Genomic DNA, 23520 nt, shown 5'->3' with positions numbered 1-23520 from the left:
TCGCTTAACACAGGTTTATAATACTTACGTTTACAACATTACAACATTTTATTAGTGATTTATTTAACATGTACCAACACACCATAAGCCCAAAACTTTATTAATGTGTAATCTATGCGAAGAAATTATTATATATTTTTATGTTATTCTCTTTCTTTCTTTAAGGAAGAAGACGCACTACGAATGCCGGCTAAATTTTATATTACGCGATGCACTAGTATTAAACACACGCTATTTCGGTATCACACTTAACCACACTATAAATTGATGGATTTTGGGGGGGGGGAATCATGTAATTATTCTTACGAAGAAGATTTCTTCATGCTTCTTGTTGCTCGTTGATCAGTCATTATTTAGCTTCCATGGAAATAATTACTTTTCAATTCCAAGCGGAATTCACCCTTTTACTTGTACAAGTTCTTTGCTCATGCCTCGTTACTTACGTGATTTCACATATTAAACGTTGTCTTGGTATACGAACATATTTTTTGTGTTAAATTTATATTTATATACCTGCGCAGATTTAGCTTACTCTTTTTATTATCAAACTTAATAAATCTTCAATGATTGCGAGGCAAAACTTTGATATTTTTCTCGGGCGTCACTGTAGTAGAACCAATCTAGACCACCATAACCACTTAGAGTACCTTTCGCGGCTTTTTTGCCTCAGCGTCAATATCTTTACGCTGAGCACACCAGAAAAGATTTTATAAATATTCATAATAAATATTCTTCATCAGAAATACAAATATCAAAGAGCGTTAAATAAGTTTGCAATTAACACAAAACAATTAAAGTGTTAAAAACAGTGAAGGTATATTACGATGGCATTTGAATTCAAGGGACTATATTTTCGATTGTCATAACCACTTTACACCTCCTTTATTCGGTGGACAGGAAGCACGAGTCATCACTCACAGAATTGCCAACTTATACAAAGATAAAACCAAAACACAGTTTGCGTCGACGAACAGTACATGAAGCCTCATTCCAATTCAGCCAAGAGTAACTGGGAAATTTAAAATGGAATGGGAGTGAGGGGGGCCACACGCTCACATATGGCGTGCGATATGGACGATGATCTTCTTTGAAGATTATCAGAACCCTGGGATCTTGCGTTTCCTCTTCTTAAATTTATTTTTCCGGTTATTATTCCTCTTGTTTCTTCCATTATTAACATTTGATCCATTATGGTTCACTAACATTTTACACAAACGTAGATGGGCTTTTATTTCATGGGCTATATACTTTAAATGGGCTTTCCTTTTGTATGTGTAAATATAAGATTACATTTATTTTCATAATACAATATTTTAATATAAGTTGAATAATATTGATTATCTATTACATTTTCCTTTTATATTATATCCTATTCATATTCTATTTATTAACATCAAACCAATATATTTCTTACACTATTACTTAAATCAAAGTTTTCAATTTTTTTTTGTAAGTATCTGACTCGTGTTTTAACATCTTACACTAAAGATAATTATCATACTGAACACATAAAATTTTCAATATTTTGAGAAAAATGACACATGAAATGCAAAAATAACCTTTTCATCAATATATGCTTCCTTATAACTAATTCTCAGAATAACTCCTAATAATGTAATATTTCCATTCTTCAAACCTTTAAAATACAACATTTAAACAGCACTATTAATTAGTTAATTAACTTTAAACACAATGCAATAATACAGTAACACGGATATATGAAATGAAATCTTTCATTCGTGAACAAATTTTTAAAACATATTACATATTAAAAACTTTATTTCACACAATATTAAGTAATATACGTTTTAGTCGAGATTTAATAAAATTTATCGGCGCCTTAAAGATTCACAGCTAAAATTTTACAACGTAATAATTCAGTTGTGACTCTCTCTGATCACTCGACAGGATCTGCCTGGCTAAATTTCGAAGAAACCTACCCACAATGAATTATTTATTTTACCACCCCGAGATGAGGCCGAATTAAAGAATACAAGGTTAAAAACTTAAAATAATAAAGAATGGGATTTACCAAAATAGCTTACTCCGAGCGTTAAAAACATGTTACATTACCCAATATACATAAGGGGGGAGGGACCTCATCTCCATGACTTGGCATATTTCTTTGCTGGTTTTTCCATTACTTTGGAAAAGAAATATCAACGGCCATCTGGAAGTCGCACAGCGGGTCACAGATGCCTGCATAAATCATATGAAACATTTTTTTTTTACATTCCTTGTACTTGCTCATTTAGTGCCACATAAGGATTCTGTAGATTTACTAACGCAAATTCCAATACATCAGATGAGCATAAATTTTTACAGTACAGAAAATTCAAATACTTATCAATATCTAGCAATTTCTCTAAAATTTTATGTATTCGTTGGTTATTACTTCTCGATTGAACACTTTGAGACAAACATACTGGTGTTGTAGTTAATGCATTGCAAAGAACGGTTTCAACACTACTTTCTAGGTCTGAATTTTTAAATTCGCTTGAAATTACATCATGATATTTCTCAGAACTATGTTTTACTGCTAAATCTAACCAGATTTTACGAGTTTGTTTCGTAGGTTTCCACACCTTAAGTCTATCCACTGAATGTGAACCAATTGATTTACCAGTTAAAGGATCTAACAATTCGAACACCTTTTCTGAATTGGAGGGTTTGTTAACACAAAGATAGGGTCCCTTGAACACATTGAAAAATTTGGAAATTTTCTTGTCTGTTGCGGAACTTAAGTTTGTCTGTTTCAAAAAGACCAAATCATTCACCTGTATTTTGTGTTTACTCTCCTGTTGTGAGTTATACCTTTCATTTCGCTTTCGGATCACTTCTTTTCTTTTAAAATCTGCCATTACCAATTTATTGTCCCAACTTTCATTATCGTTTTCGTTCGTATCATTCGTAAAAATACCAAAATGTTCGAAGATAGGTTTTTCAGCCTGTATGTTCAAATGTAAACTAGCTGGACTCGCGCCAAGACTGCTAGATATAGAATAGTTCAGCAACACAACGACTTGTGGTATAAATTTCTCCCAAGAACCATGATCATCTTTACAAAATAGTCTAAACAGCCTATTCGTCTCCCGATGGATTCTCTCCACTGCGTTCGACGCCGGATGGTAAGGCGTTGAATAAAATATCTTAACACCATATTCTTCCATTTTCTGTTTGAAGTTTTTAGAGATAAAACAACTACCATTGTCCGCCAATATAGCTGAAGGTATTCCCAAGTGCACAAAGTACAATGTCTCCAAACATTTAACTACGCACTTCGTAGTAGCGTTCCGGATCGGATAAAGAACAAGGTAGCGAGTAAAGACGTCCAGAACTGAAAGTATAAATTTACACTTTGAGGGAGATGGCACAAGAGGTCCGATAATGTCAATCGAAATTAAGCTCCTAGGGCCTTTCACCTGTATGGTTTCTAAAGGTCTCGCCGGGGGTCGAGTATCGACTTTAGTTCGTTTACACTCGAGACAATCGTTTATATAGTTCATCACGTCTCGCCTCATAGATTTCCAATGACAGATCTCGCTGATGAAGCTTACTGTTCTTTCGCACCCGAAATGTCCACGGTTATTATGCATTTCTTCAATAACCAGATTTACTAAAGATGGTGGGATGCAAATTCTCCAACTATTAGGAAAGTGAAAGTTCTTATACAACAATATACCATTTTCTAGTTTGTAAAATTTTTCTACATTTCTGTTTTGCATCTTACTATAGGGATCATTTGGTTTCTCTAGGAATTTAATGATTTTACTGTACTCAGGATGTTCCTTTTGTTTTTCGGTTAACTCTCCTGGTGTGAGATTTCTGAAGAATGATGGAAGTACTTCTAAATTGTTTATGTCCAAAATTTCACTAGGAGGAGCTAAAACTATCCTGGACAATGCATCACTAGCCACATTTTCACTACCTGAAATGTGCGTTATTTCTAAATCAAATCCCTGTAGTTCAAGACTCCACCGAGCCAAACGAGAGTTCCAATGGCGAATTTTATTCAAAAACACTAATGAGTTATGGTCTGTGTAAACTTTCACGTGATGGCCATATAATAAATGTCCCCATTTACGCACGGCTGTAACGATTGCATACGCCTCTAATTCTGTGATAGTAAAATTTCGCTGTGCACTATTCAAAGTTTTACTGTAGAAACCAAGTATGTGTTTTTCACCGTTAACTTCTTGAAATAATATACCCCCCACTGCTACCAAGGAACTGTCTGTCACTAGACAAAAATCGTGATCTAACAGCGGATGATTTAACAACACTTCTTCAGCTAACGATGCTTTTAACTGAGTAAAACTTTGCTCACATTCGTCAGTCCAAACCCATTTTTTATTCTTTTTCAGAAGTTCAAACAATGGGTTGGCTAAATGAGCGAAATGATATACAAATTTAGAACACCACTCGAACAAACCTAACACTCGCTTAAGTTCCTTTACATTTTTGGGACGAGGCAATGTTCGAATTGTTTCTACATACGACGGATCCTTTTTCACGCCTTCAGGTGTGACTACGAAACCAAGAAATTGAAAACTCGTATTGCAAAATGAAGATTTCTTTAAATTTACAGTCATATTGGCTTCTTCTAATTTTGTAAACAACAAATTTAAAATTTCTAACTGTTCATCAAAAGAAAATGTTGGTACAGAAATGTCATCGATGTATGTGACTAATTTATCAAATAATGCATGACCTAAAACAACCAAAAGACAAGCCATTAATCCTACACCTCCATTTGCATATCCAAAAGGGATAGATGTAAATCTATACATTTTGCCATTCCACGAGAATGCCGTATAATCTCTACAATTTTCAGAAATTGGAACTTGTGTATAACTTCCTACTAAATCAATGTTTGATACGTATTTAGCGCCCTGAAACTTTAACAACAGATCATCAATTTTATTTACCTTTAATTGTTTTATTTTTACATGCTTGTTCAAAACAGTTAAATCTACCACTACTCGCATTTTACTAGTGTTTTTCTTTGGCACGCAAAAGATTGGGTGTGAGTGGATTGACACACAAGATTCTATTACGCCACATTGTAACCACTCATCGATTTGCGAATCAATATGCTCTTTGAATTTATATGGTAATGTATACTGCCTTTTAACCAAAGGTTGATCAGTGTCTACCTCAATTTCATATTCAAATTTGGTACAACGTCCGGGAATATTTTTAAAAATTTTCCTATGTTTCAACAACAATTTGAACAATTTCTCTTTCTCAAAATCAGACAATTGTGCTTCCATAACCCTTTCCCGTATTTCTGAAATCGGAACAAATTCACTTTCAATTTTACTATCAAATGTATTACAAACTGCAGCTCTATCTAACGATTTACAATGCGATTTTTCGATCTCACAGTCTATTTCTGAAATTTGCTGTGAATAGTAATCAAACAAAAATTTATCTTCGTTAGCAACTTCTAGATTTAACACTTTCATTTCTTTTTCATTACTACAAGAATTACGAACTTTATTATAAGCTTGATCAGAAAGAACAACATGATTAACCCATTCTTTTTCTAATTTTTGTTTTTCACTGACCAAATTATTTACTATGGGACACTCTACATTTACTTTTCCAATCTCAAATAAAGTTTCTGATTCATCATCGCTGTCGCTAGTAACATTCATTTTAGCTTCAATACCAACTTGAGATACAAAATTTACCTTCTTCTGTACATCACCTTTAGTCAGAATTTTTGTAACTTTCATGTTGTCAGCTTGACCACCTAGCATAGGTACGTTAACAATTTCTCCTTCCTTTTCAACCGTAATAGAATTATCACCAAAATCTATCTTTGCCTTGGATTGTGTGAGAAAATTTCTACCCAATAAGCATTCAGTATTCAAATCAGAGACAACTAACACACGTACGTCAAAACTAACTTTCCCTATTTCAATACACAATATTGTTTCACCTTGCACCTGTTTCTTTTTCTTACCTGAAAAATCCACCAACAAAATATGTGGAGCTGGTCGCAAGTGAGGGTGTGATATTATTGACGCTATACGTTTCCATGTCTCTAACGACAAAATACTAACCGAAGCTCCAGAGTCACACAAGGCTACTACTGGTTGATTTAAGATCTGTACTTTTATTTCAGCTGACCTAGCTTGACTATTAAATTTCTGTTCTTCATCACTACTTTCAGATGAATCAGTGTCCCAGCTTACAACATTCACTACATTTTTTCCAATTACAACAAGCTCGCATTGCGAATCATTGAGTGCATTTTGACTTTCAGTACCAAACTTACCATTTACATTACCAACTCTGCCAACCGCACTCGCGTTGGAGAGCAACTTTAGTTTAAATGTTGATCTTTGTTTTGTGGAAACATAACTCTTGGGCCATAATACGGAAATTGTGGTGCAGATTGAGTATATGTAGACATTGGCTGTGTTCGGTTCATACCTTCATCATGGTTACTATTTACAAAACTCACTCTTTCGTTTTGATTTGAATTTTCATACTCGTGATCATCTTCGTAATTACTACGATTATTACCCTGACCTTCATTGCGATCATTATTCCTTCTGTAATTATTCTTACCTTTGTTCCAATGGAACTTTCTCTTGTTCGGAGTTCCCTTTCTTCTGGATCCGTCAAACTTACCTTTACCTGAGTTTTTGTGGTTTTCATTACCATAATTTCCCCTCTTATTAAAATTCTCGTAATTCCCTTGCACTTCGTCTACCTGATTGACACGTACAGTTCTACCATGAAAGTTGTTTCTATCGTTAGTATTTCTGCTGTCATAATACAGTGCTTCAAGATTTTGTATGGCTGTTAAAAATGAACTGAAATCTAAATTTGGGAACAACGCTAATTGTCGTCGGTAAGAAATAGGGATCAACTGTTTAATCGTATTTACAATGAAAGTATCCGGTATATTAGGTGACAAACCCCGTATCTTATTGAACCTTTTGTGAACGAAATCGGTAACCGTACCATCAGTTTTCGGATTGAACGCTTGCGATTGCAACACTGAGAGTTTGCTTGCGATGACTTGTTCAGAACCAAATTGAGCTTTGAATTCTTTAGTGAAATCTTTAAATGAACGAAATGTACCTAATTTTGACTTGTACCATTCACGAGCGTTACCGGTAAAAATAAACCCTAATACGTCTAAATATTGGGATTCAGGTACGTCTACAGCGTGCGCTGCGATCTTAAACTGCTCTAAAAACGAAGTTGGTGACTCATCATCTTCTAAACCAGAAAATTTCGGGAACATTTCGATGTCACCGTGACGCAATATTCGTCGTTTAGCCCTTTTTACGTCACCCCTTTCTGATTTTCTCACTTTAATACGCTTCTTTAGTTTTGTTGTCTCACTAGCTGTCGAAGAACTACAATCTGTTTGGTTGTCACTACTCATTTCTTCCTTACTGCTGTATTTTGACTTACGGCTACTCCTATCATCACCGGATGTACTTAATCTACGCCAGTTACGTTCACTCCCCTCTCTGCTAGCATGTTCAGTCAATGAGGTTAACTTCGTTTGGGTTTCATCTACCTTAATTTCTAAACCTAACAACCTGTCACCTAACAAAGCAATATTTTGATTCATATTGACGACGTCAATACCGGGAGGGATAGTGTTCTGTGATAGAGTATCAACCCTACTATGCAATACTACAACATTTCTTTCTAACTTATGGGTCGTATCATTTAATCCCACTAACATTTTTTCTTTATTTTCTAAATTATCTTCAATTTTATTTACTGACCCCTCGATTGCTTCAATTTTCTCAAAAGCTCGGTCCACCTTTTCTTCACATTTACCCAAATCGACCGTAATGTTCTCAAGTTCCTGATAATTCTGAAGTGTTTTCCCCCATATTTTCTCACATTTATCATTTACCTTTTCATATTTCTCATCTATTTCTTTGGATATTTGTTCATATCTACCTACGCATTCTTTTTTGAATATTTCTAATTGCACCTCAAGTTTATCGTCGATCTGCTTTTTTGTCATTTCAGAAACTTCCACTATTTTGTTTTCTAAAAACTCACGTACATTATTAGTTTCTTCAACAACTTTTTCTATTTTTCCTTCCAAAGATTCATTTATTTCAACTATTTTATTTTCTAACGATTCACGTAAATTTTGCATTTCGCCTTTGATGGCGTCCAACAACTTGGCATTGCTTTCATCCATTTTGTACCATTACATACAATTTCTAAATACGAGTCAGATACTTTATACCTTTATGTTTCTACACATAAATCACTACTTTTGCATGTACGGTGAAGGAGTTCTGTTCCTGTTTCGGAGCGCCATTTTTGTAACACAATTGGATTGTGTTGGGTTCGGTTCCTGTTCAGGGCAGTTATTCTTATGACCGGAAGAGTTTGATTCTTACCTGATCCCATTCGGGATAACCAATTTTTATAACTCCGCTGGAAACAACTTCTGTTCAATACAGCTTACCTGTGGTGGCTTTTAGTAATTGGCGTGAAGAAGACATTCGCAATACAAATGATAATACTACAATAGAAAGTGCGCAAACCTCCAAGTTGGATCTCGAACCAAAATACTATTTCATTGAGGTTGCGACTGCGAGTGCCCACCATCCTTACCACGCCTGCTAGTATCAGCGGAATAAGTGCAAGTCATTGGACATATCATCCAGCCACTCTGTAGTGATTGTGCAGAAAGACTGTAAAGGTAATCGCACATAAAGAAATAGATAGTGTGTACATTTTATTCGCTTAACACAGGTTTATAATACTTACGTTTACAACATTACAACATTTTATTAGTGATTTATTTAACATGTACCAACACACCATAAGCCCAAAACATTATTAATGTGTAATCTATGCGAAGAAATTATTATATATTTTTATGTTATTCTCTTTCTTTCTTTAAGGAAGAAGACGCACTACGAATGCCGGCTAAATTTTATATTACGCGATGCACTAGTATTAAACACACGCTATTTCGGTATCACACTTAACCACACTATAAATTGATGGATTTTGGGGGGGGGGAATCATGTAATTATTCTTACGAAGAAGATTTCTTCATGCTTCTTGTTGCTCGTTGATCAGTCATTATTTAGCTTCCATGGAAATAATTACTTTTCAATTCCAAGCGGAATTCACCCTTTTACTTGTACAAGTTCTTTGCTCATGCCTCGTTACTTACGTGATTTCACATATTAAACGTTGTCTTGGTATACGAACATATTTTTTGTGTTAAATTTATATTTATATACCTGCGCAGATTTAGCTTACTCTTTTTATTATCAAACTTAATAAATCTTCAATGATTGCGAGGCAAAACTTTGATATTTTTCTCGGGCGTCACTGTAGTAGAACCAATCTAGACCACCATAACCACTTAGAGTACCTTTCGCGGCTTTTTTGCCTCAGCGTCAATATCTTTACGCTGAGCACACCAGAAAAGATTTTATAAATATTCATAATAAATATTCTTCATCAGAAATACAAATATCAAAGAGCGTTAAATAAGTTTGCAATTAACACAAAACAATTAAAGTGTTAAAAACAGTGAAGGTATATTACGATGGCATTTGAATTCAAGGGACTATATTTTCGATTGTCATAACCACTTTACACCTCCTTTATTCGGTGGACAGGAAGCACGAGTCATCACTCACAGAATTGCCAACTTATACAAAGATAAAACCAAAACACAGTTTGCGTCGACGAACAGTACATGAAGCCTCATTCCAATTCAGCCAAGAGTAACTGGGAAATTTAAAATGGAATGGGAGTGAGGGGGGCCACACGCTCACACTTTTTGATTATTTTCTTTGAGATACGCTCACACTGTGCATTCCAAAAATTCAATTTTGAAGTAACGTAGTCACAGCTAGTTTAATTCGAAATTATTTTGAAATATGATATTTGTTATTACTTGCGTTTCTTTAACTTGCGATGTCTCAAACTTGATATTAAATCTTACAACTTTAATGTAACTCATTTCCCTACGGCATATCATCATGAATGTTTGCACAACGACGACAGGCAGGCGTTAATACAAAATTCAGTTCTTACTGGAATGTATGTATATATATTTAGAAAGTTTGACTCAGAAAAAAAACGTACAGTGCAACATTGACTGTTATAGGAATTTCAAACGAATTTATTATACGAATAAATTACCATCTCAACAATCTACTGTAGGGTTTAAGACACTGAAACCATTCCAGGGAGGGAAAGTAATTATAAGTTTAAAAAAAGCAATACAATACAAAAGATATTGGTGTTAAAAATCATAGTTTTCTGGTTCGAAGAGATAAATACTGGCTACCAGATGGCACTCCTCAGTTGCTTGTAGCCTTGCATAAATGGAAAATTGTTTTAAAAGTATATTTTACATTCAAGTATGATTGTTTAAAAAAAGTTTGTCCTTCAACATTATGTTTTATAATTATTTTCTACTGTATTTCTTATTTATAATAGCATATTTTCTATATATGTTGTATTCTGTTATACGTTTCTTAATTACATTTTGCGTCTTACATTTGAAGAGGAGCTTATGACAATTCAGAGCAGCAGGGACATACAGGCCTTGCCAGAATGCAGGCCTTGGCAATCCAGAACTCCTGCCCCACGAAATCACTACTTTTCTGTAAATTATATCTAATTTTGGAGATGATGATAGACATTTTAGTAAAACATGCCCTCAAAAAGCCTTGTCTACGCCCCTGCAAAGCAGTGAAAATTTTAGAGCGCGAGCAGTTAGTAACGTTTCCCCAGAAGTTATATCTCCGATTTTTCCGAGTGTGATATCATTATCTGTGCATTATCACTTTTCACCCGCAGTGTATTGAAACGTACTAAAAAGAAACTGTTCTGAAGTCTTCACTGGTTCCCCCTTTGACCTCATAGGATCAACCTTGGGCATATCCACATCTAAAATATCACCTTTTATGTCAGAGATCACGAAAACTATCCATTCGACACAAATATAGGATATTTTCGATTCTTTTTACCTGTCACTCTCCCATTGTCAACTCCATGCCAACCAAGGCTTAATTTGGACTTACACAGCATCCACAGTGTCACTATTCATCTTTGCACATGAATTCGACACTAATATCGTTCGTATTTGACGTCTTTTACATGTCATCTTCACCTCTTGGTAGGGGTGGTTTCAGTGTGTCTCCCCCATAACTATGGAGAAATTTCAACCAATGTAAGTATAATTATAAATTACCATTTGAAAAATAAGCATACAGGTGATCTTTTTCGGAGAGGAATTCGTTAACTACTTTTTCGATATCAATGTATTGCCTTTTTTAAAGTAAGATCCTATACTCAAACACAAATCATGTCTTTCGAAGCTCTAATGGAAAACGAAACGAATCGTCGTATACATGTTACGTTTTTGAAGAGAAAAAGAGCAAAACATTGATTGCACAAAGGTATAATGGTATCATTTGCATGCAAATTTATAACTTTTAAAACGTGTTGGCTTGTTAGACGATGGGTTAAAAACGGGGTTCTTCTGCTGGTGGTCCTACCTTCGAATCTCGTCCATTCTTGTTCCGTTTTTCTTTTAGCTACACTGAGTTTGTGCATTCCGGATCTTCAAGCTTGAACCAAATCTAATACCAGTTAGTGAATTAAAAGTAGCTGACTTTATTTTCAAGTACGAGACGTTATTACATGCTTTTCATTAGCTTACAGTACTCAACTTTGATATCAACTCTTCCATCCTTCATTTAACTCATTTCTTGACGTATTTTGTTACAAAATTCATTAATCGTGATGGAAAAAATATCTTTATCATTTCATGGTGACTGCTTTGAAAGCAAGTGCAAAATATGAGAGTTAAATCCCATATCTGTAGTTTCGTGTGTAGAAGAAACAAATTTGTGAACCAAAGGTTTAAGAACAACTCAAGTTATTAATATAAACTTTGCCGAAGATTATCCACTTATATCATCATAAAAGAAATACGAAAGACGCTCTGAAACGAAGAAATATAACATACAACTTTGCAAGCGGGGCGAAGAAACCTAACGTAACACGACTAAATACAATTTATTTACGACGTAGTGATCGTGGTCGACAGTTCGCATCAAGCCACCGTCGAGACAACACGGGTGCTCTGGTGCTTACACATTGTACTATAGCCTATAGTATCGTAGACCATATATACGTTAGGTGTATTTCATAGCTTTGATTACTATATCAAAGCAAATCTACTGAATTAGGAGTTATACTCCGTACTCTCAATTATTGCCGTTTCGGCGTAGTGTCGTTGTATCAGTGCAAACGTGAATATGGAATATAAAAAAGATCTTCAATTTAAACTAGAATTTGACAAGAAGTTCCGTGCAGTTCGACCAGTCCCCTTGGAAATCTACCAAGGGAAGAACTCCACTTTCCCAGGTAGTTTTGATCACATCAGTGCCATGGAGTTAAATAGTGAAAATCTTTGTATTTTTCTAAAATTCAAAACGCAACACGAATACGATGACTTTGCAGCTCAGGCCCCTAGTGAGGTCCCATTCACTCATTCAAATAAGAAAGTGAGTTTAGTTCGAATTATTTCCGCCGCAGATCCGACTACCCTCCTTCGTGTGTTTGAGTTCCCTATCGAGGCACAGAATAACTTATTGAGTGAGGCCCTTAGTGCATATGGTTCAGTGATTAAAATAGAAGATCAGGAATGGGCCCCTCCTTATCCACCTGGTATTAAAACTGGAACTCGCCATGTACATATTAAACTGACATCTCATGTGCCATCCCGACTTCTAGTCCATGGTTATAAAGTAGGAGTATCATACAGTGGACAACCGATTACATGTTTTCGATGCCAAAGCTCTACGCACACAGTAGCGAACTGTGTACTGAAACGGGGGGCTCAACCCCGAGGGGGTACGAGTGTAATCCCGACCACTTCCCCGTCAATTCCTCGCATGACAGAACTCGGAAAAGTGACTCCTATGACATCCTACAAATTAGCCCCACCTGTCATTTCTACGAAATCTGGTGACCATGAAGATGATCTTGAGCATCGACCCTCGGTACCGGACCCAAAGGAGTCCCCTGCACTTACAACAAAGTCTCTTGAGAAAGCGAAGGACGATACCCAACTTCCCAGTAAACGAGTGCCTTTATCGACTACATCGGAGACTCCGGCATACGAGTAGAGCAGCATATCACCTCACACAACATGGAGGTTGAACCCAACCCCTCACCAGTTGAGGATAGAGAGGTCTCGCAAGAGAGACAGGAAGAGCATCTTGAACCCCTTGAAAGCGAGTTTCTCCAGCATGAGACACAAGTGATTAAATTTAGCGATGTTATTTCTAAACAAAAAGACGCAAATTATCCTGGAAGGAAGAACTGAATTCTCACTTTTAAGGCAGCCAAGTCTCTCTGTCTTGTGAACGAGATCCATGTACTCGCCCAAAGCAGGTGTTCGAAACAGGTACATAAGGTATTGGTCTTCAAGGTCAATGGATACGAATTCACCCCAAGTAGTGTGGTATGTGCCTCCTTTTTGTTTTGTTTTTGTACTTTCTTTACGTCACGTGTGTACAACACAAGTGCCCTCCGATTCTAATAGTGCAAAAGTGAAGAGTGGATCAGCGCTATTTATCACTTCTACAAACAGGAAATCCTTGAGTGTTAGTTGTGTTTAAATCTACCGTCGACAAATGTGTTTATTTTAACTGCAGCTCTTAACATATTCATTAACATCTATCATGGATTTTGTAAGTTATTTTTTGCTTCACTTCTTAGTTTTAAGACTCATATTAACTTTGAGCAGAACAAACTTACGTAGATATAGACATTGCACGGAAGTGTTATGCTACGAAATTTTCCTCTATGTGACTGTGATAAACTCTTTATCCTTTCTCACGATAAATTAAAATCGCGCAAGTAATGACGATAAAAAAGCATATTTAAAACAATTTCTCACATGCCATAAACCGGATGTAGTTTGTGTGCAAGAACTTATACGTGATTCATTTCACAATATCCTGGACTATGATGTGTTTGCTAACTAAGGACCCACCACTGGAGTAGGGATGTTTATCAGAAAAGGATTGGGGCATACCAATCTTACTCTCTCCCCTGACGGACGTATTTTTCATTGTGTCATACAGGGGCACCTGGTCGTCGGACTATATTCTCCTTCTGGCCATACAGCTAAGAAGGAACGGGCTGAATTTTATAGCCACAGTTTGCCACAATTCCTGCCTCCTAGTATTTCTCGTATAATAATCATGGCTGATTGGAATACCACTGAAACCAGCGCAGATTCAATTCCGCCCCCCCCTTGTCCCGCATTTTTGGAATTTTTGCAGGCTTATCACTTAAGGGATGTAGTCATTGTTTCCAATTCACCGAGGATCTATACCCTTTGTACTTCACATTCGACAAGTAGGATTGACAAAATATACGTCACTCCTGATTTGTTTCACACTAATATTGACGTACAGACTATTATAGAATCTTTCACCGATCATGCAGCGATCAAGCTCCACATAAAAACAGATCAACCCTTGCCAGCCCTTAGCAGGCGAGGATACTGGAAGTTAAATACATCCTTACTTCACCACGACGGTTATCGGGAGGAACTGGCACAACAATATTCCTATTGGGAACGAATGCAACAATATTTTCCAGATCTCGCCTCTTGGTGGACGACATTTCTTAAACCAAAGATCGCTCGGTTCTTCCAAGGCAAAGGACACGAAACACGACACGATCGGCAGTTGATGTTTGAATTCCTCTATGAGGCATTGCGTCAGGCATGGTGTGCGGCCCCCTCAGTACAGAATAAACGTACCGTGCAACAGCTCAAACTGCGAATCCAAAATCTCCAGGCTCCCACACTCATGTCTTCTTTTATTAATGAGACCACATATTATAGGCTTGCCCAGGAAACTGTCACTATTTATGACTTTGCACGTCTATTGCACCGGCGGAAACAGGCTACAATAGTAGCTTTCTGTCTCCCGAATGGTGATATGACTAGTGATTCGATTCAGATCCTAAACGTTTTCCGTGAGTATTACCATAAATTTGTATAACCCCGACCTTCTGACACCACTGTCACAACTCAGTTTTTGTCGATTATTCCCAAACTGATTACGGAGGAAGAGGGTCGTGATTTCATGCGCCCCATAACTTCTCAGGAAATATGGATGGCCCTCCAGGCAACAAAAGGAAAGGGCGCGCCAGGATATGAAGGTCTGCCGTACGCGTTCTATAAACAATACTGGACCTTTCTTTCAGATACCCTAGTCAAGTTGTTTAATACATATTTAAAGGGAGGCCCCATGCGCCGTAACGTCGGAATCACAATATTCATCCCGAAATCCGCCACTTCCCAGACTGTGCAGGAGTACAGACCCATCACTTTACTGCCTACCGATTTGAAACTGTTCACCAAAATTCTGACGGCACGTTTAAAACCCATATTACAAAAATATATTAGTCCATATCAGGCAGCCACCCACCCCAAATATAAAATCTATTATGTGTTACGTTCGTTACGGGATTTTATAGCGTACGTGCAAACTCGGCGCATTAAAGCGGGGGTCCTTGGCATAGATTTTTCTTCCGCATATGACTGCGTTGATCACGGGTTTCTTCTTCAAACTTTAGACGCTTGGGGATTTCCTCCTGCATTTCAACAAGTCATAAGGCAACTCTACCAATCGGCCCAATGTCGAGTACAGATCAATGGTCATCTTTCCGACCCATTCGCTCTGCAACGCGGATTACGGCAAGGCGATAGCATCTCGACGAGCCTCTTTGTGATAGTTCTAGATACCTATCTCCGGGCTCTGGCTCAGATTACCTCTCCCGGTATACCGGAATACCATCAATTACACGTCTTCGGATTTGCGGATGATGTAACCTTAATTAGAACTACGCCCGAAGATATGCTCACCGCCATCCGCATAACTAACGAGTTCACCCAGTGCTCCGCCTTGGCATACAATAAACACAAGACTAAACTCCTGTCATTTCACGGATTCTCCCTACCCTCCTTACTTGATTCACGCTCTTACATTCCCACGGTTGATGCTTTAACAGTACTCGGCATTATTTTTCATAGCGATGCACGCATACAAATGGATGCTGTCTGGCGTCCTATTGTTAATCAGATTAAACAGATGCTATATTTACAACGGTTCCGAGGTCTGCATATAATACATAAGATTCAATATTTCAACCAGTATGTTGCTGCTAAACTTTGGTACTACGTACGCACTTTTCCCCTCCCTTCTGTTTACGCTCGCCAAATTGAATCTGTATTTATGTAGTTTCTTTGGCGGGGCTACTTCTTCCGCCTCCGCCACAACACTATTTATTTTCCTCGCAGCGAAGGGGGCCTTGGACTCGTAAACATTCGTCTTAAAAGTCAAGTTTTAAACATGCTAGATGCGTATCAAGACGTTGAGCTCCACATGGACTATACACGGGTGTGGATCGAATGTTTCTGGCCCGAATACTCTCAACCAAGGAATCCGCCTTTCTGCAGATTTGGCAACTTATATCCTACGTATGTCATCAATCTTGTTCAAGCATGGATATATTTTAGTGAGCTTGCTTCCCCTACTACATATACTCCCCAAACCTTATACCGGCAATTGTGGAGAGCGTCACTTGTAGATGTGAGAGTCCGGGTATAGGATATGTTCCCTAATAAACAATGGCGCCATATTTGGCAAAATCTACGAACCAATGTCCTCCCTTTGCACACACAAGCAGTATGGACGACCATAGTTCATCAACTGCCTGCAATTCACAAGAAAGACTTCTGCGCATTGGACGTACCACAACTCTTGCCTGCAAATATTGTGGCCACTCCGACACACTACAACATCGCTACATGTCATGTTCAGGTGCCGATATTATTTGGAAACTCCTCCTTCGTATGTTGAGCTTGATCTGCCGTACACCAGTTCCTTTATTTACCGTAGATCTCCTATTCTTTCCTGCATTTCAGTATTACCCAAAAACCAAACATAATACGGTCCTCTGGTTAGTTGGTACCACATTGTAATATGTTCATCGTTCCATGCCATGGAATGATGAATGCTTATATTTTGACTTTTTACAACGGGAACGCACTAATATTTTTCAGTCGATCTAGAAAGACAGTCTTTCAGTGGCTTTTTGCAAGCAGCTCTGTCCCACCTGTCGGGAAAGACCGGGAGGCAATGAGTTGTGCTTGTGAACATTTTCCTTGTTGTCATGCATAACCATTATCATCGTACAGCGGAGTAGGTTCGCTCAGAACCACATCTTGGACACTCTTCCCAGTGTTCGGTCCTAGATTACACCTATATTGTCTCCATGTAATTTTGCTATGTAATATTAGTGACAGAGTACAATAAATATTAAGTGGTTGAGTGGTCAAGGCGTTCGATTAGTATTTTTCAGGTTCGTGGTTCGAATCCGCATCGGACACTTTTTTTACTTTAGGATTTTGATGGCGATTGATCGACAATGGCACACGTATTATTATATTCAGATATATCAATACTCGGATGTTTCAATACTTGAACTATCAAATCTTCAGGAATAATAATAGTAAAAATAATACTTATTATTATCTCGTAGAAGGTTAAAAGCTAGGAGCTAATTATCGCTCCGGTCATACCGTTACAAGCAGAAACGTGACATTTGGCAAGAATATTTCAGTTTTGTTTAATGTTGCCCACGAGAAGAGAAATTTCTCATCTTGTTTCTAAAACAAACAAAATAACATGAGAATTAACATTTTACATTCGAGACGGGATAAGGGTACTCAAATTATCATGTCGCTTTAGAGATGAGAATCGAGACGAAATGAAAAGTATCGTAAACATTTCTCGTTTTGTTATGATTCTCGAAATAGTGCATGTCCATTGTTTAAGTAACAATTGCTCTGTAGACGAAATCTTATAAGCTTTTTGTTACTTTGTATTTTACAGCTCATTGAACAATGGTCTGTGTAGATATTTTTTAGCAAAGCTTTTATACTTACCTCAACATATCCTAAAAATTAGTATATTATATGCCTTACTTTTGAGTGATATTAAATTATTTCTATTACAGTTATTTTTCTTAAAACATACAGTAGAACACTTTCTACATGAAACGATAGTGGAAAGCTTTTGTTTAAACTGAGGGTAGTTGCAGAGGTGTATCTTGAAGATACGGAAACCCTTCCCCGAAATCCCTACGTTTAAGTAAGTTTTTCCAAATTTTAGACCTACTTTAAAATTTTAATAACATTATTATTATTATTATTATTATTATTATTATTATTATTATTATTATTATTATTATTATTATTATTAATGAAGTGTTTTTAATTTAGTGGTTCACCCTCTTCCACCCAGCTCCCGCCTAGTGGGCATTGTGCTGAATAAACACCGTGTGTGTAGTTTTCTTCAGATTTCACTTCCTCCCAATTTCTTTATTTCAATATTTCTTTCATTCTCATCATGCACTTAGCTTAGCCGGCATAACCATTAGTTAAAAACAAATTTTTGTATGGCTCTTCTGAGTTCAGTATCCCTACTTTCTACATGAAATTGGCCTGGAAACTTTTCGTTTAACATTTAGCTAGTTGTAGGGACGTATGCAGAGGGTATATCCTGATGGTCCTTACAATTGTCTCCAATCCCTACTATTTTCTAACTTTTGCCTAACGCTAGGGGCGATTTTACAGATTTTAATATAATCTGTCCTCATACGGAATTTGTCTTCTATATTATTATTATTATTATTATTATTATTATTATTATTATTATTACTGAATATTTGAGATCTAAATATTACGTCCTATTTCAAAGGAAATATGCGTACTGAAGTTAAGAAAAATCAAAAGAAGTTTTTTGGACCCTCTATAAGGATGAATTGCCTTATAAGAGATACTTTGGAAGAAAAAAAGAAGGGAAAAGAAGGTGTCAGCTACTGGACAATATGAAAATCGAATCTTCAATTGCCTTAACAGAAACTAAGTAGGATTTGTCTTCATCACGATACATAGTAACGCCCTTTCTTTGGGAAAAAGACATTGGATTATGATTGCGTTATATTGATATTTTAACAAAATATATATACAAAAAATAGTTCGTATTTACCTATTTTGGTTGAACCAATATATGGAACGTGTTGAAAATGACGAACGGAAATATTATTATTGCTTTTAGTAAGAGTGGAAGAACGTAGAAACAATTTCACAATGTCGTTTCAGACAAATTTATGACTTATACTAGACCTTAAGGATGACCGTTTTGTATTCATGAATTGTTTACGAAACACGCCGTTTCCAGACAGTAGGAATCGAGAGTGTAGACTGTGATGTCATATTAGTTTCCCCCTGTGAAGGAAGTCGTTTCAACTCTAACTTGTAAGAACGAGAGAAATTGACTATGTTTTATGTTATTATACATTAGAAATATCAACTTTGTAAATTATAAAATATTTCTGAATTTCGTCGGAGGGACTCGAACCGCGCAACCCTGACTCACGAAACGACTCCTCAAGCCACTATCCTAAGACTGCTCTTTTAAGTAAGAGTCAAGAGATTTTCTAGGATCTATCCTATAGTGTATAGCACGCCTAAGAGTCAAGAAATACTCGTGTATATAACACACTGCAAACGTTTACGGTTGTAATATTTTATTAACGATGAAACACTGATTTCGGTCATGATAAAATATTATAGTCCAGAGAATTCAAGTTTAAGTTTTTAAAAAAAGACCGAAAGTATCTCCGTAACTTATCTCTATTATATTCGGCTATTCACGTATTACATTTATTTCCAGTAACCTTGAACGAGAGGGACACGAACACAGATGCATCGAGGACATTTAATATTTCAAATGCTCTCCCATCGGGAATCGTAACTGAGACCCCCGCCCTACTAAACTATCTGATGGGTGGGGTACCTGGTTCGTTCTCAAGGCAAGTAATCTTGAGACGAACAACATCGTGCTCGTGGGTTTTCTCGGGACACTCCCACTTTTTCATTCCACCAATTCGTCCATCATAATTCACTTGCTTCAATCATAGTCTTCCTCAACCTAACAGGCATAATCGTGGGACATTAAATGTAAAGATTATATTTTCAAGCTGTTAACCCAAACCAATCCGAATCGAGAAACAGTTGCATATTATTGCTCATTAACATGTTTTTACACAAAATATGTAGAAAAGAAACAGGGAATCGTAATTACATTCAAAAGTGAAACAGCAGACTCATAATACCTTAACCTGAAACGAAATACGATTACGATTCCTCGTTTTTTCTACACATTTTGTGTGAAAACATAAGCAATAATATGCAACTGCTTTGTGATTCGTATTGGTTTGGGTTAACAGCTAGAAAATGTAATCTTTACGTTTAATGTCCAACGATTATGCATGTTAGGTTGAGGAAGACTATGATTAAAGTAAGTGAACTATAATGGACAAATTGGTAGAATGAGAAAGTGGGAGTGTCCCGAGAAGACCCCGATGTTGTCCGTCTCAAGCTTACTTGCCTTGGGAACGAACCAGGCACCCCACCCATCAGATAGTTCAGTTGGCGGGGTCTCAGTTTCGATTCCCGAGGGGAGTACCTTTGAAATATTAAATGTCCTTGATGTATTTGTGTTCGTGTTCCTGTCGTTCAACGTTACCGGAAATAAATGTAAAACGAGAATAACCGAATATAATGGAGGTAAGTTACGGAGATACTTTCGGCTTTTTTTTTAAATAAACTTAAATTCTCTCGATTATAGTATTTTATCATGACCGAAATCAGTGTTTCATCGTTAATAAAATATTGCAATTGTTAACGTTTGCAATTTGTTATATAGACGAGTGTTTCTTGACTCTTACTTAGAAGAGCAGTCTTAGGATAGTGGCTTTAGCAGTCGTTTCGGGAGTCAGGGGTCCGCGGTTCGAGTCCTGCCGATGAAATTCCAACGTATTTTATAATTTACAAAGTTGATATTTCTGATGTATAATAACATAAAACATAGTCAATTTCTCTCGTTCTTACAAGTTAGAGTTGAAACGACTTCCTTCACAGGGGGAAAACTAACATGTCACAGTCTACACTCTCGATTCCTACTGTCTGAAAACGGCGTGTTTCGCAAACAATTTATGAATACAAAACGGTCATCCTTAAGGTCTAGTATGAGTCATAAATTTGTCTGAAACGACATTGTGAAATTGTTTCTACGTTCTTCCACTCTTACTAAAAATAATAATATTTCCGTTCGTCATTTTCAAACACGTTCCGTATATTCGTTCAACCGAAATAGGTAAATACGAACTATTTTTTGTATATATATTTTGTTAAAATATCAATATAACGCAAACACAATCCAATGTCGTTTACGCAAAGAAAGGCTGTTACTATAGATCGTGATGAAGACAAATCCTACTTAGTTTATGTTAAGTCATCCGAAGGTTAGATTTTCATATTGTTCAGTAGCTGACACCTTCTTTCCCTCCCGTCTTTTCCTTCCAAAGTATCTCTTATAAGGCAATTCATCCTTATAGACGGTCCAACAAATTTCTTTTGATTTTTCTTAACTTCAGTATGCTTATTTGCATTGGAATAAGACGTAATATTTAGGTCTCAAATATTCAGTAATAATAACAATAATAATAATAATAATAATAATAATAATAATAATAATAATAATAATAATAATAATAATGTTATTAAAAGTTTTAAAGTAGGTCTAAAATTTGGAAAAACTTACTTAAACATTGGGATTTCGGAGAAGGGTTTCCGTATCTTCAAGATCCACCTCTGCAACTACCCTCATTTTAAACAAAAGCTTTCCACTAACGTTTCATGTAAAAAGTGTTCTACTGTATGTTTTAAGAAAAATAACTGTAATAGAAATAATTGAATATCACTCAACAGTAAGGCATATAATATACTAATTTTTAGGATATGCAGAGGTAAATATTAAAGCTTTGCTAAAAAAAAAATACCTACACAAACCATAATTCAATGAGCTGTAAAATACAAAGTAACAAAAAGCTTATAAGATTCCGTCTACAGAGCAATTGTTACTTAAACAATGGACATGCACTATTTCGAGAATCGTAACAAGACAAGAAATGTTTACGATACTTTTCATCTCGTCTCGATTCTCATCTCTAAAGCGACATGATAATTTGAGTTACTCTTATCCCGTCTCGAATGTAACAGGTCATTCAATAAGTCCGTAGAATAAGTAAGAAGAAAACAAAATTTTAACAAAACTCGATTTCATTATTCAACATAGTTGCCTTCGAGGGCGATACAACGAGTATAACGATTTTCCAACTTTTCGATACCACTTTTATAGTATGATTTCTCTTTCTCGTCAAAATAGGCCTCAGTTTCAGCGATGACTTCAACATTGGACTTACATTTCTTTCCAGGAAGCATTCTCTTGAGATCTGAAAACAGGAAAAAGTCGTTGGGGGCTAAATCTGGAGAATATGGTGGGTAAGCAATTCGAAGCCCAATTCATTCAATTTTGCCATCGTTTTCATCGATCTGTGACACGGTGCATTGTCTTGGTGAAACAACACTTTTTTCTTTTGCAAATGTGGCCGTTTCTTTGCGATTTCAACCTTCAATCGATCCAAAATTGCACAGTAATAGTCGCTGTTGATGGTGGTTCCTTTTTGGAGATAGGTGGTTCCTTTTCGTTGAATATTATTCCGTTCGCATCCCAAAATACAGACACCATCACCTTACTGGCCGACTGTTGCGTCTTTGCTCGGTTTGGATTCGGTTCGTCGACTGCTGTCCACTCAGTTGACTGTCTTTTGGATGCTGGTGTGTAATAGTGAAGCCATGTTTCATCCATTGTCACATATCGACGATAGAATTCCCTTTTATTGTGGCTTAACAGCGCCAAACACTCCTCTGAAGCATCGATTCGTTGTTGTTTTTGGTCGACTGTGAGCTCACGCGGCACCCACTTTGCACAGAGCTTTCGCATACCCAAATGTTCGTGTAAAATGGTAAAAACACTACCATCTGATATCTTTACAATGTCAGCTAGCTCGCGCACCTTAAATTTGCGATCGTTCATAAAAAAAATTGTGGATTTTTTTATGTTTTCTGGAATAACAGTCTCATTTGGGCGTCCACTACGCTCTGCATCATTTGTGCTGGTATGACCACGTTTAAATTCAGCAATCCACTTCTCTACCATTTGTCTCGATGGAGCAGAGTTCGGATAATGTTTATCAAGCCATTGTTTGGTTTCCACTGTAGTTTTTTCATCAAAAAGCAATGCTTTATTAAAACTCGAAATTCACTTTTGTCCATTGTTTTTGCACTAACACAAGTTGCTTCACACAAAAAACTATAACTCACGAATCAATAGTCAGATTGCTGTCAAATGTATACACGTATCGTTTGAAGGTTAGTACTAAATAAAAATCACATGGCAAAAAGTCTAGTAACGCCATCTCTGTGTCATCCTACGGACTTATTGAATGGACTGTTAAAATGTTAATTCTCATGTTATTTTG

The 23520-nt window shown here is 36.6% G+C and overlaps 1 protein-coding gene across 1 annotated transcript; it reads right to left on the bottom strand.

Annotated features, from left to right (window-relative positions):
* Window positions 1-22610: 22610 nt before the first annotated feature.
* On the bottom strand, window positions 22611-23198 carry LOC145687136 (histone-lysine N-methyltransferase SETMAR-like). Its single transcript, XM_081760596.1, has one exon. It carries the CDS (start codon window positions 23196-23198, stop codon window positions 22611-22613), a length of 588 nt encoding a protein of 195 aa, XP_081616722.1.
* Between the last annotated feature and the right edge of the window lie 322 nt (window positions 23199-23520).

Source organism: Thermobia domestica, chromosome 6 (genome assembly GCF_964235325.1).
Source record: "Thermobia domestica chromosome 6, izTheDome1.hap1.1, whole genome shotgun sequence".
NCBI lineage: Eukaryota > Metazoa > Arthropoda > Insecta > Zygentoma > Lepismatidae > Thermobia > Thermobia domestica.
This window is presented reverse-complemented; position numbering and strand designations above follow the sequence as displayed.